Raw genomic sequence first — 27,489 nt, forward strand, 5'->3', positions numbered from 1 at the left:
GGGTTAAATGAAGTATGATGCGCGTCAACCGACACCGCTCGCGCGATCAGCGTAACGCAACACACGCAACGCGTTTACGGTACAATGTAGGCGTGGCTGGCTTGATATCAACGATGGCCACCTTTCGACTGTAAATCAATCGATATCTCGCCTGCAGGAGGGGCTTTTCACGGGGCTCGTACGAGGGCCTGAAACGTGCCGGGGGTGGAAGCATGCGCCAAATGCTGAATGCGAATCGACCCGCCCCGCCGCTTTCATCCGCATAGAGATCGTCACGACCGTCGTTCTCGCTTTCCCTTGCAACGCGCCGAAAAAATATTTAAAAAAAAAGATCTGTCACTTTTATTTCATTTACATCGCTATGAATTATTTATAAGATAAATAGAATATAATCTAGAAATTAATATCATAACTGTATAAATTCTACATGTAATAATTATTTCTTTTGCGTTACTCTAAATTAGAAGTTCAGGGATGAACTGTTTAGAAGCGTTTATTAAAATTTTAATAGAGAAATAGCTTTACGTAAAAAAAAATATGCAAATATGTTAATTTTCTAGTCGCGTTTTCGCTTTTAGATTCGAGATTTCAAAAAAAAATTTATGGCATATTTGGTAAGTTTAGCATTATTCAAATGTAACTCGTTTCTCGCTTCGGTGACGCAACAACTTATTTGCCTGGTATAGTCATCGATCGTGACATGTCTCGCGGATGACATGTCGCCATGTCGTAATTCATTAATCGGGTTTTCGATTTCGCGCACACAGCTGTCGACGTCTGTCGCGGATTATACTTCATCGCGAACAAACATTCACGTGACTGGGAGAGAGAAAGAGAGGTAGGTGTTGACAAAAATAAATCATGCTCATGTTGGCTTGATAATGGGAATATTTAATTCGAATTTAAATAATCTTACAAGTATCAGTTGTCGCGTGATCGTTCGTAATGCGCTCTCGCTACGCTTCATATACCATATGTAAATAAATAGCTAAGTTACATTTTAAACAGTCTATCGGGACAACGCCGTCGCTAAGTGGTAAATTATGTACACGTCGCTCCGCAATTACATATACAACACACCTATACATAGCTTCATCTCTGTCTCTATTTACTTCTTTCTCTATTATGTATAATCTTCTATTGCACGTTGCAATCACTCCAGGTTTGTTTTTCGCAGTATTATAATATCTTACATTTTTACAATAAATTAACGAAAAGTCTGATTCCTCCTTACTTTAACTCGCCCGATCCCGCGATTTTTCACCAGACGGTCCTGCAAGATTTCGCGTAAACGATCTAGACCGAAAAAAAATTGCAAAAAATGGCACTTGTTAATATCCTTCGTGACGAATTAACCGCCGCATGCCATCGCACGATAATCGAAGCTAATCGAATGTATTTCATTTCCTCGACTCGATCAATTTTGCGCGAGAGAAGATTATCCAATAATATTATCAGTAACATTAGTAATATCTCTCGTTGGAAAAATCGTTTCTTTATCTTCCAATGATACAAAATATTATTAGCTGGTTCTCATTTCTCGCACAGTAATATCTTATACAGGGTATCTCAGGAAATTCGTTCGTTTTCTGAGACACCTTGCATCATCGATTGCTCCTTTCCTAAAAAAATCCGATTCAACTGTACGTGTGCTGCGATCTAGGAACGTGCGTCGTGGCGTTTACTTCGTCTCTTCTCAAAACGGATGGCAAGGAAACGGCGACCGTAACTTTCGCGTAATTCGCGTATCCATCTCGGCAAGACTAACTTTCCCGCTCACGCGATCACTTCGAACGAGGGCAAGCGACATTCGCCAAACTGTTGTTCTATCGGAAGCTCTAATTACAAGACAAGAATTCCTCGAAGTTGACTCTGTCTAACGAGTTGTACTAATACGTCTAGCGAGAAATAAATACTCCAGTCTTTCATTTTAAGGAAGAGAAATGGCAGACCGTTGACTTTGGTCCGCTCTACGAGTTTCTTTTTTTCTTTATTAGCTTTTTGACCTGATAAATATGTGACTCTCTTCAAAGTAATATATACTATATATTTATAATTTTCTTTTTTTTTTAATAATATGAAGATTTACACCGCGCTTTGGTTGATTCACGATTTATTTTCGAAGACTTGCAAAGTCAGCAAAATAAGATAAAAATACTTTTCAACGAATAACGGTCTTATTCTTTTTTTTTTGCAGACGAAAAACGATTGGATTATTTTATGAAATTCTAACATCGAATGTTTTCCGATCGTATTGCGAGAATTTTTTTATATTAATCTGGTATTTCGAGATTCTATTTATCCTTTTCTCTAGAAAATTCTTACTCACAGAATTAAAATCGGATAGAGGACGATTCGACCTTCGCTTACAGCTCCTTTGGATTCAGATACGAAATTCAAAGTTGCAAAATTAGACTTTGCCGCGCGTTTAAGCTTGCAACCGTCATTTCGCTTGAAGCTCCGCGGCCTGTTCCTCCTCCTCCTTAGTAAGCGGCACCGTCGAGTGATTGTAGAGCCCCTGCGCCATCAGCTGAAGCGCCAGCGGATTTTTCTGGCCGCTGGCCTTCTTGATTTTCGCCCGCTTGTTCTGGAACCAGATCTTGATCTGCGCCTCGTTCAGACCCAAATCCCTCGAGAGCTGCTGCCTCCGTCGCTCCGTCAGGTATCGGTTCTCCGCGAATTCCCTCTTCAATCTCGCCAACTGTTCGCCGCTGAACGCCGTCCTGGGACGCTTCTCCTCGGGGGTGCCGCCGCCGCGTCCGTCTGTCCTCTTCACTCGTCTCGTGCGCGGACCTGGAACACGGGATGGTTCTAGCGTTAACTCGTATCTGTCAATATGTCCGTCCAAGGACATCTCTGCAACGCGTACAAAGATATCACATTGAAGTAAAATATAGTGAAACTAATCGGGTGAACTTTATATAATAATTTTTTTTTCTCTCTTACAGAGGTAGATACATTATAGATAAATGATCGTACATTTTCAGATTAAAAGAGATTTCCTCGAAACGTCCCCCCCCCCCTCTCATAAAGTTTTCATTTTTTTTATTCGTTAGCAACGCGAGTTTCTCAATCGCGAGTTGCTATCGCAGTAAAGTGGAATTTCATAACGGATAACGATACGCGAGACGTCGAGGTTTTAAACAATATATGCTTCGCAATACCGCTCCACCGGGTAGACATTGATTCAACAAGTTTACACGCCGATAAATCTGAGAAATTAACGAACCCCCGGTCGGCAAGTTTTACGGCAACTTTTATTGTCTAGGCCTGTCTCAAGAGAGAGAGAGAGAGTTTTTCTCTCCGCGGCGCGGCGCGGAGTTTAAGTCCGGTTATACGCGCGTTTGTGTTTTCCATAACAAGCCGGTTACTTGGGAGGAGCCGCGCGCGAGGTCGGAAAGTTCGTCGATGGAATAAACGTCCGGGGGGCTGAAAAGATCGTCCTGCCGACGAAGTAAATCCTTCCGTCTCGCGCGATCCCATACCTGTGTGCAGCCTTATCGCGCGCTTGCGTTCGCGCGCGGAATCGCCGTGACGCCTCTTGGACGGACTTGGCAGCGGCGGCGGTTTTATCGTAAATCAAACGCATTATTATTGCCGCCACGTTGCGCATCTTATGCCGTCGCGATCACCGTCACCGTTCGCGCGTTTAGCGTTGCGTCATCGGCGAGATCTGATCGGCTTTGCGCGAGATTTCGACAAAGAAATCTCCCGCGAGACGTGAGTCTTACCGACTATGAGATACAATTAACAGGAAGAGAGATAAATGTGAGGATAAGTGTTAGATAATAAACATCCGGTTATTTTTACACGAAAGATAATTTGAATTTCTCAATATGTGAGAAAATATTGCGAATTCGGTGGACATTTACTTGACGAAAAGTATAAGATTCTTTAGAATTTATTTAATTCGAGCTGTCACGCGCGTAAGAGGATATCTCGCGACGCGCGTCGTTTCGCCAAATAAGGGCCGCGCGAAGCACATTACGCGATCCTAAGCTCGCTTTCCCCCCTTCTCGCCTCTCCCCCGCGATTCTGTACTTCCTCTCGTGTGATTTCCGCATGTAATTCCCAACTAATAATTCACGGGATAAATACTGTGCGCCGCCCGGCGCGGCACGAACGCACCGCGTTTATATACCGGCGCGCACCATCACCGGCAGCTATAATTGCGTATAAATCAAATCATAACGATCAACACCGGCGTTATCGGTCGGTCCGATCTGCTGAATATTCCGATGGAAATTTCGAGACCGCCTCGCGCGATGATCGGCCTGCGCCATACCTACACGTCGCCCGGTCGTTTCCAAAGCGAGAAATCGTATTACCTCCTCGCGTGGAAAAAGCGCGTAGATCGAACCGCTCTTTACGTGATTCTAGCAGACGTCTTCACATGATTTCGAGCCATCGATCACATCATATCGGCGCGGTGCTTTGAAGTTTATAAAACTGAATAAATTTCGTAGGTAAAAGAAAAAAAAAGATCGCAAGATGTTTTGTATAATATATAACGAAAATAAAGATTCTTACGATAAATATTTTTTTAACATTATATTACACTTTTGCTTAAAAAAAACTGACATAACTGAGTTTCCTAAGAGAAAAGGGAAAACTATTTTTCAACTTGACAGAAAATTATTGATTAATAAAATATCGGCAAAAAGAACATACTCTTAACTCGATTAAATATAATTTTTCTTTAACAATCTTTAAAGAGTCACATTTTTTGAGTTGTGACAATTTTGATATATTCTTCTAACACATACAGAGGACTAAATTATGGGCAAACTATGAAGTTAGTTTACTGTTGATAATTGATAGAATAATGTTTACTTAACTCATGGTAATAACTAAAAAAAAAAATCACGTTTTTTGAGTTGTCACTTTTGAAACACAAGAGTGTGATATATCTTGACGTTTCTTGATACGCATTTATCACTTGATAATCGTTTTTTTTTCTTCAAAGTTTATAAAATTTTGTATTCAAAAATTACATTTGCATTTTCCATATTTTAATGGACTTTTCGGATAGTCGTACGTTCTATTGGATATTGATTTTTAAGGAGGAAACAATCGCGCTGCTAAAGAATATCAAACTTTAGAAGGGAAATCTCTTGATTGCCATGCAACGTCAAAGAGTTCGTCTGTGACCAGGCTTCAACGGCCGGCCGAGGAGAGATCAGAAATTACAGGCTTGCGGAGTACAAGTCGCATTGCAAATGATAATTATCGAATGTTGCTTGCGCGGTAGTAAATTACTGTCGACGACGAGGGCCGTCCGGCACGTATGAATTTCCCAGTGAAAATCGTTTTACAACGCGTAATCATTCAAAGCTGAAGATCATGGTACATGCTTTAAGTAATATTATCGGAAAAGCAGTTTGTTCCGCACGATCGAGCATCGGCGTCGACGTCCGCGTCGTCGCGACTTAAGTCGTTAGTTTCCCGTCTCCGATTGGCTCTTACAGCCGGCGACGCGATCGATTTCTACACGTGCGCGGTCATAAAAAAAAATCTCCCAAGAAATTCATCTTCGTCGAGCCCGATGACGCCCGTAAAATATCTTACAAGGCTGGCGACTGCGACGCATCGCTGATTTTTTTTTTTTGCGTTTCGCCAGACGTGCCAATATTTATGAAAGAGAAATATTTATCAAGGTATATGTAACGGTAACACGTGTCATACGTCGTATTCAACAAATACGACGTATGACACGTTATTTTTTATTTGCGATTTACGTAACCAACAAGAGTTATGGGACCTCCAATTTCCTGAATTACTTTAAAGTCCGATCTATAGATGTAATAGGTAAACCTTGAGCCTTTTGCTCTAAATTCTAAACTATGAACTGTAATATTTTTTTCCGACGTTCCTTTAAGTCTTGATCCTTAAGCTTTAAACAAATAAGTTACATACTAATGGTAAAATTAAAAGTTTAGAGCAAAATATCGTCGCAACTCAAAATTTAAAGCAACAGGCTAAAGATTTAGATTTTACTACCTGTTGATTAGAGCTTAGAAATGAAATTCTGGATTCATAAAGAGAGAGAAAGAGAAAGAAAGGAAAAATACATGAAAAATAATTTTTCAAGGCTATTCAACAAAAACGAATACCTAAAGCTCTCGCTCGCGGAGTCTCGCGACGGGTATCGAGACGTCGGGCTAGCTGCGCTAAACGTGCGCATACCATCCTTGGCAGTTTTCTCCTCCTCAGGAATGACTGAGGTAACGAACAGCCCGGCAGTCTAATTACTTAAGCGAGGCAGTCTTGCAGTCAAGCGCAGGAAACGCGGCGCCGGAGAAGAGAAGAGCTTCTCGCGCGCTCTCCCCCAGACTCCTCTTTCTCTCTCTCTCTCTCTCACTCACTCTCTTCTCATTCTCGCCCTTCCCTATACTTACGGTAATCCCTCTCCAAAGACTCGAGGGTAAAACCAATAATGTTAAGGCGCCCCCGCTCTAAGCGCAACCCCAAAAGTACTCCTCGACGGAATACCCGGCGACGACGTGCCGCAGCCTCGGAGAAACACTAATTTCCTCATCTCACTCCTAGAGATAGACGTCAGCTCGTAGCTCGGTCTGTCAGTTTAATTGCATTTTTTCCGCTGCACAATCATGCACACGCGCGCGCGGACATGACTGCGTACGTATACATATAGCGACGTGACATTTACATTGCTAATCAGCTCGGCCGTTACGCTGGAATTACGCGGCGCTGAGTGATTTAAACAAACATCATACTGATTTTTCATTTGCATGTGAATAATTTTATTGTAAAATACGAGGCAGGCGCTCTCGACCTCCCCGGCCGTCACGGAGGAGAATGAAAAAGTGTATCATTAAAATTCACGCCGCGGCGTGTCGGTAGTACAAAGGATATAGAGCTGCAAATATCGCTCGTCCATCGGCGATTGACCGCACTACTAATTTTCTCGTTCTATTCTTGAGATAGATGTCAGCTACTGGCCTCTATAGCTTCACCTTCGGGCGATTCCGCGCGTAACGAATAGCAGCTGCTATTCTAACCGCGATCGGCCCTTTCAGTCGCTACTGCTCGACTTGCCCGTCACGTTGCTTTTAATTACGTCCGTATATATCGGCAGAAAACGCGAAGGAGGAGCGCGGCGGCGGAGAGGCTAAAACGAGGGAGCGGTGTCTAGAATTCGTTAAAAATGATCTGTAAATTAGTAGGATTCCGCGCGGAGCAAATGGCCGACGATCGTGTCCGGAGAGTGAATTGCGTTCCTCGAACGCGCGTGCACGTTAAATTTAACGCGATATTTTAGCCGAACGGTTCTGGGGTAACAAACGGGCATACGATCGAGACGCGACGTGACAAAACAATGTCGTGAAATTAATTAGCGGAGCATTTTGAATGAATTTCAACGTACTTACTCGGCCTATCTTTCGACCAGTTCGTACATAGAGATAGATTGTCATATACCCGAGGCGAGAAAATCTGAATGTAGAAAGCTGAACTGTAATTTCATCTGACAGAATTAGAAAGTACGAAAAACAATACGGGACGAGAATATATTTTTCAGAATTCGGTCGTAAACTAATAATAATCGTAAACTCTTCTCGAGAGGCGCTGCAGCTTTCGCCCGCGACCCGCGCGCGCCTTTCTTCCTTTACCCCCGCGGAGATCCTTTGCGTCTCAAACGCCGCTCTCGTGACGCGATAATTACAGCGTTTATGAACGAAGCTCGCCGTATAGAGCGTGTCGGCGACACAATGAGAGTCGGCAATCATCCTGGATGATGCACCCGGACGGGCGAAGAGGGAGGTGCCGGTTAGCTGCAGCGCCTCGGTCTCGCTTTCAGATAGGCCACGCGCGATTAAGTGGCCGTAGGCGAGGTAAGTCGTACACGAATCGCCCTCGATACGTATAAAGCGATCTCCCTCTTCTTACTTGCTCCTCTTCTTCTTGAACTCCCTCAAAAGAGGGAAGGCTAGCTCCAAATCTTTTAGTATTCGGAGGCTTATTGGGCCAACATCTAATGATAGTAGCGCTTATCTGATGTATTGACTGTATGGGCGTGTATCCAAGATTTTTTTTTTCGGAAGGGTTTTATCAATTTTGTTAACTTAACGCGTAAATAGCAATTTTTTGCATTCGTGAATTACTTTATTCGATATTCTACATAAATGGGTATCATTAAAGTTCCATATCATAAATTTTAGAAAAAATATTTGGTTTTGTAAACCTAAAAACATAAATAAAAATTTCAGGGGGAAAGGTCGAACACCCCAAACCCCTCCTTGGAATACGCCCGTACATTGATGTGAAAACCGATATATGTAATATGTATATATAGATGTATTTTCGATAGAGAGATGGAATCTTTTTACAGTCTTCTTACAAAATTACACAGAAATGTATATGTGTACCTGTAATTTGTAAATGTGTGTGAGTGTCCTGAGTCGGTAGGTTCCCTAAGCTTAAAAAAAATTGAACCGATCTTCCCTGCAATCCCGCTAAAGTGCCATCCGGCTCTTTCATATTACCCGCGTATCCCTTTTAGTCGCACGGAACACATAGGATACGAAACGGATCGCAGGAAGGGAAACAGCTGGAGGAGTTAAAGTTGAAAGTGTTGTTAAAGTTGTCCCCGCGCACAATTTACCGGGGGAAGGGGAGGGGAGCGGTCTGCGCGAAATGATGCGAGTGACACAGGCCGCGCTTGCGACGTACAAAGTTGCCGGATGAAAAACCTGCGTGTTGGTTTGGGTCGTTTAAGTATTCATGACTAAAGGCGGTCCTCTCTCTCCTCTCCTTCCTCTTCCTCCTTTCGACCGATGTCGTCCGGTGATTACGGCAGTGGACTAGCATTGACAACTTAATGATAAGCCTCCGCCGCGCAAAAGACGGGCAATAAGTGATTATTACATTTTAATGGAGCGTACGCTTAATCGAGATTTGTTACAAGAAACGAGGCCATTTTCCTGGCGATCTCGCAACTGCGAATGTAATTTCGACAATCTTAGCTCGTTATTATTGTAGACAGGACGTTAAATACCTTATACGTGGACGTTAAATAAGACAATTTACCGGTTGTTTTGAAACGGCAATGTCGCCATGATGTGAAGCCGCGCGTTTTAATTAAGAGAGAACAAAAAAGAATTGATCTTGTTCACCTTCGCGATACAAACATTACCAGCAGGTTGCTGCCGTAAGAGATAACGAATGCATTGCGTTAAATCAGCGTTGCGAAATTTATTGCCGATAATTATGATATCCTCGTTAAAAGACGGCGAGTTGATACGTTAATAGAATGATACGAAGGAAGAGGAATACGACCGTCGTTAAGTCGTTAAGGCCATACGTTGCCCCGATGCAACATTGGCGAAGACGCGCCTCACTCAATTTTCACCAATTAGTCGACGACGCAAGCTCGATGTCGGTCCTACGGCCGTGTAAAGAAAAGTGCAATGCTCGCTCTCTCTCTCTCTCTCTCTAGCATCAGCTCCAGGCTACCAGCGACATTAGCTCCGGAACGATAATTTCAACAAGGAAGTCTCTTGAATCTCGTTCCCTCTCGTTTCGGCAGTCTACAGTTTATCTTTATGTTCTACCTTCTACCATTACCGACATTCTAAAAGATCCTTCTAAGCGTCCTTTAATCTGATACGGCATGATAATTTATAGGTAATGGCGACCTCGGGAGCGTAGAATGTAATAAACGTGAGGCATATCGGATAATGACGGGGAGAAGCATCGAAACGAATCACGAGGATGATCGGGCCGATTGAGCGCGCGTCGCGCGCGTTCTCGCGGTTGCGAATCGGAATAGAACGATCAACCGCGCGCGCGCGCGGACGGTCGCCCGCGATCGACTTCTGTCCTTTCCATGAATCCGATCGTTCCCCGTCCTTGTCCGGGTATGCGCGTCGGGATATGTTAGGAACGAACCGCGAGCCGCGGCCTGAGTTATGACTATGGCCATTACTTGGGACAAACGAGGCTAAGCGTGTCGACACGGAGAGCCGAGAGCGCGCGGGCAGGTCTCGTCGATTCTCCCGAGTCATTCTCGTCTCTCGAGAATTACGAGTGCTCTCTTTCTTTCTCATTCTCTCTTTTCCTCGAGTCGCGAGCCATCAGCGTGAGCTCGCAGCTCTCGCGATTGACAGTTTTAAGACCCGACGTTGAGCGCCCGCGTCGGCGCTCGTTATCCAGGACGCGGATTCCGCATAGGCGCGCTTTATGTATTTCCTACGCTCGCCGCGAGCAAATATACGATATATCGCGAGCCGTGGCATAGCGATACCCTGTAACCCACATTTTCGAATTATTTATGTCTGCAAGGTTTTTGCCGCGATCCGCGGCTGTCTCTGCCGCGTATACGTCAACGCGCCGATGGTATATCGGAATCAAAAGCGTAGACCGGCCGGGGTATACAGAACGCAGCGCGGCGAAAAAGGTAGTTTATGGCAGTACGTTCTAAGGAGGACTAATTCTCTCTCTTTGAAATTGAAAAAGTTGCACACCGAGTAAAATTCCGCGCACGTATACGAAGAAAATAAGACTGAAATAGTGAAGCAAAATCTTCTGGAAAGTCATTCGATACGCAGACATAATAAACGACGTTCCTAAGTATTTACAAGAAAAATATAATGTGTATATCTTCAAGTAATAATGACATTCGCCAATCGTACTTTGAAAGCTGTAAATTAATCCATACATTAATTTATTTATACAGTTAATTACAGTGCAAATCGCAAAGAGGTGAAAGTCTCGTCTTACATTTCGATGGATCGATCTGATTGCAAACCACTGGATATCCATACGCGTCATTGAGATATCGATTTAACGCAGACATGCCGTCGAGCGATCGAGCACACGGGAGGGAGGGAGGGGGGGGGGAGCAAGCTTACACAATAAGCGTATTAACGGCTTCGTTCAGAAAAGCTCACGTTCCCTGATGCCATTTCGTCATTAGTCTCGTCTAGCCCGAGAGAGAGCACGGCTCGACTGTAACTGCCGTGGGTCGTTACTTACTTCGTCCTGAGAACAAAAAAGAAAAAACATACCGATTAAAACTCCTGTCCTTCCGAACAACTTCATCAAACGTACAATTTCACATTTATTTCATTTTCTCTGTGCACACAATTAATGTCGTCCGTTATCAATATATGTATCTTACACATAGCAATGTTAATGCAGAAATAGATTTCCGATGATTGACGTCGCTATTGTTACAACTAACAATAAGCCAGATTCTGAGATTTAAAAGGCGGAGCAAACTGACTGTGGTCCATATACTGCTCTCAGCTTTCATCTCGTTGAACTGGCACCGACTTTTCAGACACATACTTACAACCATATAGCGTCAGGATTTTTTGTCTTTGACTTTTCTTTCGCTTGAGATATTGTTATAAATATCGCTTGTTACGCGCGGTTTACCATCGCGGTTGACTGGATCTCTTACGTATACATGCGCAGTCTTCGTCTAAGGTGTTCCCGGAGTTAAACCCCCACAGAAACTGTACGAAAAGTATAACCATTGGATCCGCGGCTATATCCATAACCATAAATAATGATCGCTGATTGGTCACTCGTCGATCGTTACCCGAGTAGTACGTGACTGCGTTTACGTTTCCACGGGTCGTTAACTCGTTTCCATTAAGGCGCGGTCTTGTCTGCCTCTTTTCCTTTATCGCCGTTTCTTTCCGTCTTCCCCTCCCCCCCACCCCCCTCTTTCTCTGTTCCTCGCGTATACGTTCCTCTATACGTCGGCTAACTATCATCCGATTTTAGACGCGCGGCATGTGTATCTTAACATTACGCGGCGATTAAGCGCCGTCCCGGTAACGCGACCGGTATTTCTTAAATGACTCTTCCACCAGTAGGTATAAAACCACCACGATACGTCATGTCCTCGTGCTTCCATATGTGTAGAAATATTTTCTGGCGCAACCGTTGCGTTGTTACGTAACTCCGGTAATCACCGGTATTTCTTTCACGACGGATTTAATGTCACGAATTAAATACTTATTCAAAAGTCCGATTTTTTAAATGTACATTTTAAAGACGATTTATTCAGGTGATAATATTTCTTTTTAATTGAGATTTTATGCAATATTGTAGTTATTCTTTTATGACGGATTTAGCACCACGAAACGATCAAACAATTCAACTTTTAATGTGTACATTTTTAAAGATTTATTTTAAATTTAAAAAATGTAGATTTTATGCAAGACTGTGAAAATGTCAGAAGAATGAGAATTTGAGTGCAGAAGGATCTGTCTTTCCGATGTTAATCCTCTCTCGAGGGATGCGCGACTCGCGATAATAAGCATCAAAAATTACGAGCAGAAGACACTTGTGAGTAATGCGTAGCTCGAAGAGACGATTAATAGCTTCATTGCATCCTACGCCGCCGAAGTACCGGTTTTACCAACGAGAACGCCCCTTTCTTATCCCTCTCGACCCTTGTATTTGCTTTCGATCTTTCTCTTCCTCGCTGACTTCGTCACCTGTTCTCTTCGCAAAGCGATCAAGCGTGTAATAAGCAACAATAAATTTTACACAGTTTCTAATGCGTGTCGTCAGTTTGTGCGGCACTGTCTAATATTTTTCATAAATCTATAATTAGTTGTATAAAAATATTTTTAAGAAAATTGCATCAAAACGTAGAAAAACTTTGTTGCTTAGACGTTTCGTGCGGCTGTACAAGTTCTCGAGCCGTAATGTAGTTGGCGCCGTACAAAAAGGATGTGTCTCTACACTTCGGATCGCGGATGAAAGGGTTTTAGAAAGCGGCGATCCGTCCTGGATCCCAATCGCCAACGTGGCGCAAAGCAGGAACTATAATCTCCCGAACGTCTTTCGCCATTTAGTTTTCGCGTTAGCCCCGATGTTATCTCTCTCTCTCTCTCTCTCTCTCTCTCTCTCGTGGAGGAAAGTCACTCCGGTAAGGAATCATTGCGCTCCAACGCCGCAGTCACGATCACCGTATTGCTACACATCGGCGTCGTGTCTTGTGTGTTGTAGGCGTGACCGCGGCACTGTTGAGATCTTTATCTGGTTCGTCATTACATTATTACGTTACATATCGGGATTACATCGGTCTCCTCCCCCGGATTAAGAGGAAGGGATGCGGGGGAGGGGGAGGTACACATCGAGACCTATGGGTTAACGCGCGGGTAAGCGCACGAGACATACGAGACATATACTCCGCGACTTGCCGGCGAAACAAAATCACCACGACGACGCGCGCGATGTACATTGTTCTCTCGCGTCGTGTAAAGACTTGATACGCGCTCGCGCGCGCACGCCGTTATTAATTATTATGTTGCGCGTACCGAGTTATCGCGCAGATCATCGATCGTCACGGCGATGATCGTATCGTTCCGCGTCTATCTTGTTTCTTTCGGCGAAAATACGCGGAGGAATTCGAGACTTCGCGGTAGCTGATTTGCGTCAACAAGCAGGCGTATATAATAGGTACTTTTGATAGATAGATTCATTGCAAAATGTGTTGAGATTTGACGAAGAGGATACATGCTTGTTAAGGTTGCGCCTCGGTCATTATAGAATTATCATGAAATTAAGGAGAAAAATCTCAAATTTTTTTTTTCGTGTATGTATATATAAATCATTTTTTTTAAGCTCATAATATTAATTAAATGTACGCGAAGTCCTTGAGAAATACGGAGCAAACGCGGAACAGGGAATCTCGAGTAAGAGGGAAAAGAGAAGATGTAGAATTTATTAAACATGACATGTAAGTATGATTTATTCCGATACGCGTGATTTACCTTTGAGGCCACCATGTGATTACCGATTTATGAGGCTATCATCTTACAAGAAAATTATTAACGTTTTCATTCGCGTTATAAACGAGATATCGTAACTTTATGCTGAATAACGCCGTTCTATTCCTAGATATTCCGGACGCTGATGTAATTGACGATTAATTGAATTAAAAGCGAGAGACGCGCGCGTATGAATTTGCGTACACGCGGATTCGCGAGGTGATTCGCGACCTGGCGCAACGCGCGAGTGAGTTACGATGCCGATGCACATCGATGCCGCTTAAATATCATTAATCAGCGAATTCAGCGGCGTCGTAATCGAGAGGAGTCTATTTCGAATTAAACCAATCGCGAATGGCAATTACGGCGCTCCGTAAAACGGCGTACTTACGATCGTCCCGTCTCTCGACGATCTTGTCTTTCGAACGCGTCTTTCTCACGACGGCGGGGGTAAAACGTTTTCACGCAACGACGTTTCACGCGACCGCTCCGTGCAAGGTGTTTGTTGCATGCCGCACAGAGCGCACTGTGTATGTATACACATCGCTGCGCGGACCGCGAAGCGGCGCGTGTATAATACCGGCGGCGCCGTTATCGAATCGTGCGTTACCGCGATTTAATGACGCGATTTATCGGCGCTCAGCGCGCGCGTCGCGCCCGCGCCGCCCCATCCCGTATAGATACTGCACATCCCGTAATCAGATACAGCGCTAACGCTCGCGATCGTTCGCGATCACGTAAGCCCCGCGGGTCCCATATATCCCGCGCCGGCGAGAAGCCGACGTGATCGCGACCGCGCCCTCCGTAATGCGAGATACTTTTGGCACTTTAAACCTCGATCTGTCTCACGAGAGTCGGAGACCGTGTCTGCTTTTCCCAATCACGCTCGTTTCGGACGATTAAAGGGTTCATTGCTTCGCGTACCGAACGCGGTATTTAACGGAGTTATACCATTTCATTGGTACGCGATTCGTTATCTTGTACGTTCGTGTTAGAACGAAGATAAGATGTTAAGAGGGACGGGGTGACGTGGAGACGTAATCTGTTTCGCACGCGGTTTCCCTCTGACGCGCGAAAGGTCGCGCGAGCGAACGCGCGCGCGTTAACACGCGACGCGCATTTCCGTGCCGTGTGTTTTCGCGGTGTACTCTCCACCGTGTTATTTATCCGTGAACGCGCGCGCGTTTCACGTTTGTTCCACCTTATTTTCAAATGCACGACATTATCTCGCCTCGTTGAGCGCGGCTGGGATAAGCGCGCAGGCGTGAGGAACACCGTAATTACCACCGCATGATTACCACCGGATTTCATGTTGGCGATTTTGTGCACGTTTGGTATTTAAGCCGCGAGATTTGTTTTAAAATGGGTAATATTAACACCGCTGGCTGATTTATGGAAAATGATTAAATCGAAAGAACTCCCTCTCTGTATATATACCTTCGCGCCGCGCTCTCACTCTTATTCTCTCTGCTATATCGTAACACATCTCTTTACTTCTCACGATTGTCGTAAGAAGTAAAGAGCCGCTGCTCGAGTATCTCTACCGAAGGAGAAATTATCCTTTATTCTTATACATCTTGCAATCGCTTAATTGTTTCGAGTTATTGTACAGACGATTATGAATGTTACAATCGACGTTTCTCTGGCTCTAAAATTAATCACATCAATTATTTCTCCTCCTTTTTAAAGTAGAGATTAAATATCGTATTGCCGCTCCCATTCCGGCTCGCTCGTAGATCTCGTCTCAACAGATACTTGAATAGACACACTTTTAGCCGCTCCTCTCTATCCACAAGACTACTTCCCGGTTCGTGAATTTAGCAGTTTGATTAAATCTCACGGACGCGCGTGTTTCACTTTCCCTCAGGTCGGGAGTTATGTTTATCTGATTCCCGGTCGGGAGTCAATACAACGAGAATGCGGCGCAATTAGTATCTCATTAGACAGCGCGACTGTTCTAATTCCTTAGTTTCGCATTAGAAACGTCACTCCGCCGTGGAACGTAACGTGACGTTCCCTCGTGCCACTCTTCGGCTTCTCTCTCTCTCTCTCTCTCTCTCTCTTTCTTGGCTGGCTCACCCTTTCGCCCTATTACGTTTCCTCGGCTTCTCCAAGCATGTGGCGAGGAACTTGGTACGCACCAAAGTAAACTACCACCACTCCCGCCTCTCTTACATGGTGATTGACGCGAGCCGACTCGGTGTCGGCTCGGAACGGTTATCCGTTTACCGTTTCAAAACGCTACCGAAACGGGCCGCGCATTCTGCGATCCTTTAATGTACAATCCTTTACATCCTCAAGAGAGGAAAAAATTTCGACTTCCCGTCGAAACTTAATTTTATTGTCATTATAATTAAATTTTTATCGACACGATTTGTCGTGATAAAAACAAGAATTTCAGATTAATTAAATTTCCTGATATTTAATGGCTTCATTGATTTCGAATTTCCATTGTATATGTATTACAAAATATCTCTCCACTGCATGCAGTATGTAAGGTTAACGATTCTTTGATGTAAAATTAGTGAGACTCAAAGCGATAATGCTACGAGGGAGGTCGCGAGAATAGGCATGGCTCTTTATCACTGTCTTCTCTCTGTTCCGACTCTCTTCTTCGACGAGCTACGTGCCCAGGAAGTTGCCGTTCGCCGGTGTAAACTATCGCATTTGCCAAAGCGGCCCGAGCGCGAATGAAACGAGGCCGCGAGTGCGCTCGACAATGTACGTAAGAGCGCTTGTGAGTTGATATGAGATATGACTGCGAGGTAGACGCGCCGCGGAGAGGACATGACGGAATATCAGCGCGATGAGAAGCGACGGGGCCGCGACGACGCGGGGAGAAGCGAGCGGGCTGATGGAGAAAAGAATCGGGCGAAACCGGAACACACGCAGAACGAGGCACGCAGGACGAGGAGGCGAGACACGATCAGCCTCGGATACGCGGACGAGCGGAAACAAACAGCGGAGCCGCCGGTCTTATACACGGCTCCGGGGTTAAATATAGGGAGAATACGCACTCGAATAATAAATGACGGCCGCGCATTAGTGCGCGGTTAAACGGACGCGTAAGTGAGAGACGCGCACGCCCGTTGAAGGACGCGCGCGAGCGAAAATGCGTTTCCATTATTCCCCGCGAAAAGGCTGCCGCGCGGCCGCCTTTAAACGACCCGCTCCGCGAGAGCGAGCGGGCGGAGGGGCGGGCGAACCGCGTCGGGAACCGCGGATGTGCGTAAGCGTGGTGGAGGATAATTACGGAAGAAAGGCGATTTGTAGTAATTAGCATATATATGAAACTTGATGATGCCGCTTGTATAAGATATGCCGCGCGCGCGTGTATTTACATATTTATGTACTTATTTATAACTGTGCTGCGCGCGCGCGCGCGCGCTGACGGGACCCTTGCTGCAGCGGCGGCAGTCCTTTTCATGCCGGAGCATCAGCGCGATAGATACGAGGCGCGGGCGCGACGGCTTTGAAAAGGGCATTCCAACGAAATTTTAACGCGCTATTCCGCGCGCCGACAATGTATACTTTCGTAATAAACGTTTATCCGCTGATAACATTACCAATCTCGCCGCTGGCGAGATACCGCGTTAAATGCGAACGTATTAACGCGTCCGTTTACACCGCGACTTTTCGGCACGCGGTATTCGGTAACGTTATCGGAGGGCATACTAAAATAAGATAATAAACTCGTGCACCGAAACAAGTAGATACTTGACAAATTTAGTGTAAGCCGATCGAGGGATAAATGTTATCGAATGTCGGTTCGCGAACGCATTGTTCGGGTGACATCCGAGCCCGAGCAATAAATAAAATGTCAACGATTTTAACGACGAGTAGTGTAGAGAATTATACGAGAGCAAACTACTCGCGCGCGTGCATGCGCGTGTAAATGACCCGTAACCGCTCGCGTAAACTCGACGATTCGCGCGAGCGATCCGCGCCGACTGCAGAGTGCCTCGCGCGCGAACGCCCGCCATGTATATACGTGCAATCGGCGACGACACGCGCGTGTGTAGGCGTGCGGGGCTGCAATTTACGTACCTGCGCACACGCGGCGCCACGCACCACGCACGACACGCACTCTCGGCGCGACACGAGCGATTCGCGTACAAATATACGCCGAGGGGGCGAGTGCAGCGCGAAGAAAACGGAAAGGCGAGCGCGCGGAAGGGCCGAGTGGAAACGCATATATACGCGAGGAGGGCCGGCGGGAGGACGTGAGAGACGTATAGGGAAGGGGTTACGAAGAGGAGGAGTACAGGGACAGAAACGTAGGGACAAGGAAAGGACTGACGAAACGACGGGAGCGGGAGAGAAGGAGATAACCGCGGGGTCGGACCGGGTGGTTGAAATTAATGTTGCCCGCTTAATTGGAGCCACCGAAGAGTGTGCGTGTGGCCTAAGCGGTTCTCAACTCGCTGCATTGCGAGGACGTCTCACGTCAGTCCCGGACGTGCTCGGCGATGACCAGCGCGACTTTCGATATTTAATCGTCGCCTAGCGATCTTCGGAATAAAGCTACGCGCAATAATTCTTTAAAAGGACATCTGCATTGGATCACGTTAATACGCTGAAATCATAAATAGCTCGTAGTTATATATATATAATTTATTTTAATAAAAAATACGCTCCGAAATAACATTAATTTTATTTGTGAAGTTTTATATATGCCTTTTTATTTTCTATCTTTTTTTTATGTGGCTATAAATCCACTTTTTTTCTCGTCGCGTCTAATTTTTTTCTTACATGCAATTTCTGATTTGCAACGCTGAAACTGTTTATAAAACTTAATGATTTTATGTTTGACTTGATAACTTCATCAGAATACCGGTAAACAATGTCAGCGCGTACAGATTTCGCAAGCGCGGATTTGAATGCGCTTCCTGATGCCGCAGCCGCGAGAGCGAATTTGCGAAGCGGTCGAAAATTTGAGTACCAACGCTGGCGAGAAAGTATAGCGAGAAGACGATTCGCGAGCAGGTTCGCAGCAGGTGCCGGGGTGCCGGGTGTTCCGTGCAAACATTGTGAGCGTCTCGACTCTCCGTCTGACGATTCCTCGGCCTCTTCCACCCGCGGATGAACCTGATATTCGCCACGAAACTTATGTCTCACGCGGACGCGTTCGCCCGAGTGTTTTTGCATCGTCGCGCAAATACTTTGTTATTTGCGTCCTGATCGCAGAGCAGGAACAACGCCATCATTAGCCACATCGAAAGACGAAACGAATGACAAGCATGCGATCGTTTCTCTCATTGTAAGATACTTGCCACGAATAACTTTTGGAAGAGGTTCCGAGAAGCGCCTCCGCTTCGATTCAAAGCGTCGTGTCGCAACGAGCGACGAGAGAGTTACGATGAAAGAGACGAGATGAATTTATGCATAAATCGCGAACACTCGTTCACCTAATAAGCGGTGATATCACTAGCGGTCCGCTTCTACAATTCGAAACACGCCGCCTGCAGTAGGCGCGATGCCTTTCTATCACCTTCGCCGTCACTAAAACGATCGTCATTCCGAGTAAACCTTGAGATTATCGGACGAGAGTTCTCTCGCCCGCGATTCGAAACGCACCGCGCGCGCGTCAGCGATATTGAATGACGGCAGACGAAACGATGTGCTCCGCTCTGCGCCTGTGTGTGCATGCGGATTCCGTCTTCTCTTCAACGACCGCTGGCGCAGCGTATATATATATATATATATGTATACGGGGAATTCTGAAAGTGAGCCTTGAGAGATCGAGTTGAACGAGTCATCGATGCGATTCGCCACATGTGGCTGGCGGCGAGCGCGCGCGAGCGGGGCAAGAAACTGAACTTCTATAGTCCTGGAAGTCGAAGGCTCAGCCGCGCCGCGCCGCGCGCCGGCCGGCACCGCGTCGCGTCGACGTGTTTCGTCGTTCCTTGAAACGCGGAACGGCAAATACATAAAACGGAGAGCGCGAAGCACATACGTCGCTGTTTGCCGTTTCCCCCCGCCGCCCATTTCGACCACCTACGTATCAACCCCTTCCTCCCCTCCTTCTCTCTTCCTCTCTGTCTCTCCTTCTCTCTCTCTCTCTCTCTCTCTCTCTCTCGCGTGCGCGTGCGATCCTTGTCTCGCGAATGTCGAAAGGGAGACACGACCCTTGCTTATTATTACTTACGGCTTACGGGGTTTTGGCACGCGAGCGGAGCTAATGTGTTAATATAACGTATGGGGGGAGGGCTCGCCGGCGCGTATCAGCGCCCACGTAAGGACACGCATGTATGTATGTACACGCGTGCACGCGTATACGCGCGCTGCACCGCGCGGCGCGGCGGGCATGGGCCGCGCCATAAAGTCGACCCACTCGATCGTCGCCGCCACCATTCCTGGCCGTCGTCGAATTGCGCCAGATTGTATTCATGAAGGTTAATCGCCGTTCGTCTCGCGGTAATTGCGGCGACGCGTTCGTCCGTTCGCTCGACACCGTCCGTACCGTTCTATTATCGCCGTGTGTGTCTGGCTAATGATCTCTTGGCAGAAACCAGACGAGGAAGACGGAATAAATTCTGACAAAAATTTCAAAACTGGTAACAAAACGCAATATCGATCATTTAGTAATTTTCACATTAACATAAATTAATAAAAGTCCGTTTAATCGCAAGCACATAATAAGTGAACAAAAATTAAGTAGCTCTAAAGCATGAATCATATCACGTTATCTGAGATACTGATTGAGAAATTAAATACTGAAGAAACAAATCTGCCGAAAGATTCTAAAATTTAGCTGAATACAGATCTATATAAATAAAATTTTGTTGGACCATCAAAATAATTATGTTGCAGGAAAATGGTTGCTAGAATATTAAAATTTGTTGCAGCATCGCTCATCAATATTGAGTTTCCAACATAATTGGTTCAACTAATTAATTCAAGATTTTTTTCAGATCTGTATCCGGCTGAATTTTAGATCTTCAGCAAAATCGTTATTTTCGTGTAATGTTTATCCTTTGGCGATTTGGGATGAGCGTTTTCAGCTGTTAATGACATTGCATAATTTACAAGCGCCATTTGTTCATCCGAATTATACTCAATCCTCTTAATATCCGCTTCACCGTCAGCGTCTATCGTCGCGCGGGCGGAGCCCCGTGGCATCCGTTTTCACGATCCGATTTTACGATCATCGACGGCCATTACGTGCGGTGAGATTGTTTTTTTTTTGTACACGCTCGAACAACGATACGCGTGGTCACGCGACAATCGGTCACGGGATGCGAAGGCAAGAACGAGAATAAAATCGTGTCCTCCCGTCGCGCCATTACGTGGGACGACGCGTCCCCCCTCCCCCTAAATTTGTCCGCTCTTAAATCCATCAGGACGCATCGTCGTTGATCGCCCTATTAATCGCGACATTCACGCGCGTACGTCGCCCGGTCGGTCTGGTGCGCACGACCCGCACGTGTTTTATGTCGATGTGACATAAAAAAAAGAACTATGCTCCAAATTGACCGTGCGTTGATCGCATTGGGGGAGACGGGAGAGTCGAGATTTCTGACTGGCACGAGCGCACGAGATGTGACTTTCCTTATCACGCGATAAAATCCTCGATCCTCAGGGACGACAGATTCGCGTTTATTCCAGAAATAAAATGAAACTTGTCGAAGGAAAATACAACCCGAAATTGATATCATCAATCTTTTGTTAAAGAGCAATTCCGAGACAATGGGGTTTTTTTTAAATAAAGACCAAGAATACAATATAATTACAATAATAACTCATATATAAGTATAACTCATAATTTATGCAAACTGGATATTGTGAAAATGATTGACACAACCGATGTAATTTGATAGTACAATACCGACAATCAAGATGTGATTTCTGTGGCACCGCACGCACACATGTATCAGGTATTTATAAGACTCGTTAGACGATGTTCGGATTTTTAAGGACTTGTTGAACAATCGAATGGACTTGGAATGGGTGTGCTTGGTCCCAGACGGGCGGGCCCCGTTGCGGAGGCGGAAAGGGCGCGTAGGCGTTGCGGCGGATGCAAATTGGCCACACCAGATTTCGACGATACATCTTAATTTCCTGGCCTGCCAAAAGTACCGGCTCGTGCCAAGCGCCAGATTTACGAAAGATTTCGGCACGTTAGCAGGGAGGAATCATGCATGGAAAAAGACAACGGATTGTTCAATCAGAAATTAGATTTATATGAGATTTATATATCAAATACAGTAAACATTGCATAAAGATTCAATAAAATCGCTAAATCTTGTAATTGCTCATTAACAATTAATTTAAAGTCATTCGTAATAAAATAAATAGCAATAAATAAAGGAAATAATAAATAAAAATATAAAAAAACTGAAACGGAAGAGATATAAATGGTAACTAAAGTTTCTGAAAAATTAAAAAAATATGTTAGACTATTTAATTGCAAATTTTGATTTATGAAAGAATTTCATTAAACAAACTATTTGCTATTAACGCGTAATTCAATATAAAATAAGATGTAGACTTCAAAAAGCTTTGGAGAGAGAGAGAGAGAGGGGGGGGAAGAATGTGAGAGAAAGTGTCTTACTCTTATCCTAGAAAACCTAATTCTCGTGTTTTCTCAATAAATTCCTACGATCTTTCGAGTCGAGACGATTCTTTTGATCATACATAATCCTGCCGTTATCAAGATACACGTTGTTGGAGAATGTTTGAGAAATGACTTCCTGATAGATGGAAATTAAGCTATTAATTATCCGTAATAGCCTCAGGCCACTGTCGAGTTTGTCGCTTATGTATAATCCACTTTATAAAGACGAGAATTCGCAATAAACACATTGCCCTATCCTTCTTGGAAGCAGATTAATTTCAATAAAATGTATCGAGGACAGCCCGGTGCACGCACGAGTATAACGAGGGAACGACATTTACGGGCGAAAAAGACGATAAAAGTTTTATATCACAAACTTATATTTTCAATAAAAGAGTTTGCTATAAAATTAAATTATAGAGAAGAATGTAAATGTTATCCCGGTAGTCATTTTATGACATAAGTTAGCATACGAATTACGATTAATTTTTTAACATTATATTTCTTAAGATCATAATATTAAAACGTCAATTTTTTTGAAAAATTACAAAATATTTTTATACAAATCTGTGAAAGCATTTTGAATTTGTAGCTTATTATAACAATTTATTGCTAAATAAGAGATTCTTCCATTTCAAAACCATCTTTCCTCATTTTCTATCCGCGAAAGATATGCGCTTCTGAATAGCGGAGTCAAAATCTATGCACAATTCTCGCCGTGGTTGGCACACGTTTATTTGAGAGACCAGACATCGCAATTTGTTCCGATGGGCCGAATATACGAACATGTGTTATCGGTATGTTTCTCATTTGCGGACCAAATAAAAGACGACGGGTGCGCAAGACTTGAATCCCACGATTCACGAATACATGGGCGGCATTCGCAAGGCCATCTCCGGGAATTTCGTTTCCAAGAACGAGCTCCTTTGCGAGTGGTCGTATAATAAGTGATCAAACTTTTGAAACTACTGTCTTCTGTTCTTCCAAATATCTGGCGCTGCCAACGTTGGTTAATCATTAAGCTTTGAGTCATCATTCCATTTTAGCGTAAAAAAGATTGTTGCTGAATTTATTGTTTTCTATTATTATTTCACGTAATTTATTATTTCTCGTCTCGCAGTAATTCCCTTAGTTTTTACAACAAATAAAGCTATAATAAGCTCATATGTGATGCGTGATTACGATACTTCTTGTGACATACTAACGGTACACATACTCGGCTGGCCACTTTATATTCCGATGGTTATTAAATTTAACTGTTACGAAGATTTCTAATGAACACATCGAAATGTGGGTCCCCGCGTGGCATCGACTCAGATACATCTTAGGCAAATGGTTCCACTGCGGTGGTCGTGAGATTAAGTTTAATTGGGCGGTGGTCCCGGCCTGAATTGAGATTTATGAAGTAAATTCATTGTTTCGAGTCGCCACCGAGTGGACCACCAACACCGATTCAGCGCGCGCTCGTTTCCTTCCCCCGTGCCCGGGTCCAGCAGTTCCAGCACCGCTATCAAACGATGTCCCCTGCAACGAGGCACCACAACAACATCTGACAATCCGGCTACTGTGGGCTATCCGAATAAGAAAAAGTCAACCAAACGCCTCTACATCATCTCGACTTCCTTTATTGGCCTGCCTCGCGTCAAGATTGTTTCCTGGCGAATAAAACGGGCGTAAATCGAAAGTCTAGATTGACAGTGCCTCGTGAAACCGTACGGCAGCTCGGCCATCCATCATTAAATAAAGTCAGCGGTCATATTACACAAGATACAAGCATTGGAAATAAAACAAGAGCAAACATTTTAACCGACGTGTAGTACGATACAATTATTCTGCTGTAAAACAATTGCCTTTCTACACGGAAAAAAATTAAATTACATCATAAATAAAGATAAATATTCTTATATATACATATAAGCAAAAATATTGCAATTTTCATACAAACGATTTTTAATCTTGTGAATTGAGTAAAGAAATCAATACGGAAAGAACGATTTTACTGGATTCAGATCTGAAAATAATTTTTGTTATATTATACAATCAAAATAATTTTGTTGGAAAGTCAAACTGATTACGAGAATACCAAAATAATTTTGTTGGAAAGTTAAAAATGCTTATCAATTTTTTACTTTTCAACAAAATTATTTTGATATTTGTAACAAGAATTATTTTCAGATCTGTATTTAGCAAAATTTTTAGACCTTCCAGCAAAATCATTTTTTCCGTGTATACACATTCAATCAAATCACCAATATTCTAAAAAGATTATTTAATATTCTTGCTTACATATAAAAATATTTTTTATCTGTGAAAGAAAATACGAGTGATAATACAGCTCAATTCTAAATTTCACTCAACGCGATAAAATTATGATCAATCCCACTTTAACCCAACGGCCAACTGGCTGTATTTATAATCGAGAGTGTAATCTGAGAAAGGTCGTCGCCGGATCAACGAATCGTATACGGGATAGATTGCCCACGAGGACCGATTTATTGTGTTGCCGACGCAGATCCGACTGATCAAACAGAAATGTGTTCCACATTGTCGCGCCGGATTAATTCGGGATTAATAACCCTGACGGGGAGCGTTCGTTTTAATTGAGGCACACGTTACGCCCCGCGCGCGCAGGGTCTTCCCGAGGCCTATCCTGTGTGTGGTCCCGCGAAATCGCTTAATTTCGTGGCTCATATGAGACCACGGTGAATTTAATATACGCGGATCTCCGCGCGACGCTGCACGGAGGCCCCGACCGCGCACGGGGACGGGTTGACGATAATGACGAGGGAAACGGGAGACGGAGAAAGAGAACAGCGTGACGGAAGCCGACGGCTAGGGAGAGAAACGCTCGGGAGAGACGTTTCACAAAGTCGGATGAAGACAGATATGCGGCGCGCGCGCAAATTTACTGTCGGCGCCGCGCTCCCATCGCGTCCCATCGTCGTGTACGCGCGCGCTCGTCGAACATCGCGGATATATCAGCGGAAATTCTTACTTTCCGAGGGAAACGTCTGTCACGTTTCGAAGCGACTCTCGCACGAGATATATACCTATATATTATATATACGAAGGCGAAGGAAAAATTCCTTTAAACGCTAAAATATTTCCAAAGTATTTGCAGTATGATAGCAGCGTGACAGATACGACGGCGTCGTTCGGCGAACATGCGGCATTAATATTAAATACTCGCGGTGGGTTGACGTGCGGCGGAATCTATACTCGTATCACGTATCGAATGGGCGCGTAAAAACCTCACTGACAAGCTCGTTGCAAATAAATACACCTATAGAGCGACGTAATGACAGACCGAGATAAAAAGGAAAGGACATGATTGCATGTTCTATCGGGAGAGAAATGAATTGAGCAAACACACGCCGGGGATCGAGAGTGTGTGCGCGTGTGTAATTTCCGCACGCGGGTTACTTCGCCCGCCTCGATAAAATGGCATTACTATGTCAACGGAACCGGACTATATGCGGCGCGCACAACGCTCAATTTGGAACAGACCTCGCGGTTACGCAGAGATACGCATGAACGCGCAAATGCACGACGCGCCACACGCCGCCTGGGTACCACACGCATGCTGGAAGCTGGCGAACGCGATTCCACCTCGCTCTTTTCACGGCTTCTCAAAAGCCAGATCTTTACTCGGTAAACTTACAGAAGACCGCATTATTGATCGCAACTGTTAGTGGAACGATTAGGTCGATCTATAAATATGTACGATATACGTATAAAATTAAATTTTGCACTTCCTTGATAAATCTCTCCATAATTTTATTACTAATTTTAACTGCTTTTTTATCTCTTCATATTTTATCCAACAAAAAAAAATATATATATGTTAATTATAATAAATCGTGACAATATTAATTAAGTCACTTTCACAATAGTTGACAATGGGAAAAATAAATATTACACAATATGGCAAATTTTTTGTTTGATACGTCATAATAGCTTCTATAAATGGCGATTTAAAAAAGTATTGATAATTATAAAACTTTTTTCGATGAGTATTTTTTATTCTAACAGAGGCCGTAAAAATTCTTTCCCCGTGTAATATTCGATAATATTAACGTCTCTTCTTTATTGCAATTCGCGCGACGAATAATTTACACGGAGAGCGAGGGGCCGAAAGAAGACGGGGGTAATCATGCGGCTGTAATCTCTTTTCATCGATAACACTACGATACGAGGTGGATTAGCGAAGTATCATGTGACCAGTCGTGCTTGGAATTCTCGTGGAATTTCAGGGTCTACGGTTCCTGCCGGCACAGGGCGCCTCGAAGAATTTGCTACAGTGAAGCATCCGAGACTTTTATGGGTACGTCGCGGGACTCGGCCGAGCCATTAGATTGCTTCGTGATTTGGTTCATATAATTCCCAAGAATTCTCGGACTCGTTAGCTAAATCTCGCTGCGGGATTTATCATCATTGTAAATCTGATATTAATAAAATGCCTACAGTTTTCAGTTCATGTCGCTAAACTTGTATTATCGAAGCAACTATTATTATCTTCTATATTATTATTTGTCATTTTCTTAATGCCAGTATTTCCTGTAAAACTTTCTAATTTTGCAGACGTTTGTTTAAAACTATGATTCTAGAACGTTTTTTTTTTACGTAAAATTAATTTTCTCGATAGTAATATATTGCAAATTGAGCTGAACAACGATACCACGTGAAGGCAACTTGAAAACGATGCAGGCCGTGGTTAAGACGTTGCGAGGTCACGAGACGACAGGCTGCGTCGACCCCACCGAAATAAATTTCAGACGGGACATTTTGACCCAGACCGTCTTTCAAGTGTTAACGGGCTCGTTTCAAAGCGGATTCTGTGGTGCTGTACCGTGCGATAAAGAAAGAAAGGGAGAAAGAGAGAGAGAAAGAGTATAACGAATGATACAACGGCAACGATACGTGCAGGATGACGTTGTTCGCAAATGTGTCGAAGTTAAGACGTCTCGGGGTCGTCGCGCGACAGGCTTCGGCGACCTCGTCGAAATAAATTTTTCCCCTCCCTCGCGAGTCACAGCGGCGACCCGAACGACGCGCGTTGAGGTCGCGGGGGCCCCCGTAGATCCTTGCCTCGTGGAGGAGGGAAGCTTCTCGATATACCCGAAGGTACCTCGTAATACACGCGGGATGGGCGCGGGACGGGCATGAAGTCAGTCCGAA

The 27,489-nt window shown here is 44.4% G+C and overlaps 1 protein-coding gene across 4 annotated transcripts in view; it reads right to left on the bottom strand.

Moving 5' to 3' along the window:
* Positions 1 to 870: 870 nt before the first annotated feature.
* The window catches only part of LOC105452873 (segmentation polarity homeobox protein engrailed-like), a 72,735-nt gene continuing 46,116 nt past the window's right edge, over positions 871 to 27,489 (bottom strand). For 2 of the 4 annotated variants that reach the window (XM_011694396.1, XM_011694395.1), the window contains 2 exons: positions 10,996 to 11,001; positions 871 to 2,811 (listed from right to left, as the gene is read on the bottom strand). In XM_011694396.1, coding sequence (XP_011692698.1) covers positions 2,444 to 2,811; positions 10,996 to 11,001 — 374 coding nt within the window. In that variant the 3' untranslated portion in view covers positions 871 to 2,443. Of the gene's footprint in view, positions 2,812 to 10,871; positions 11,002 to 27,489 lie in introns of all 4 variants that reach the window. The other 2 variants (XM_011694397.1, XR_974793.1) reach the window with 2 other exon arrangements.

Source organism: Wasmannia auropunctata, unplaced genomic scaffold, assembly GCF_000956235.1.
Source record: "Wasmannia auropunctata unplaced genomic scaffold, wasmannia.A_1.0 LD336026.1, whole genome shotgun sequence".
NCBI lineage: Eukaryota > Metazoa > Arthropoda > Insecta > Hymenoptera > Formicidae > Wasmannia > Wasmannia auropunctata.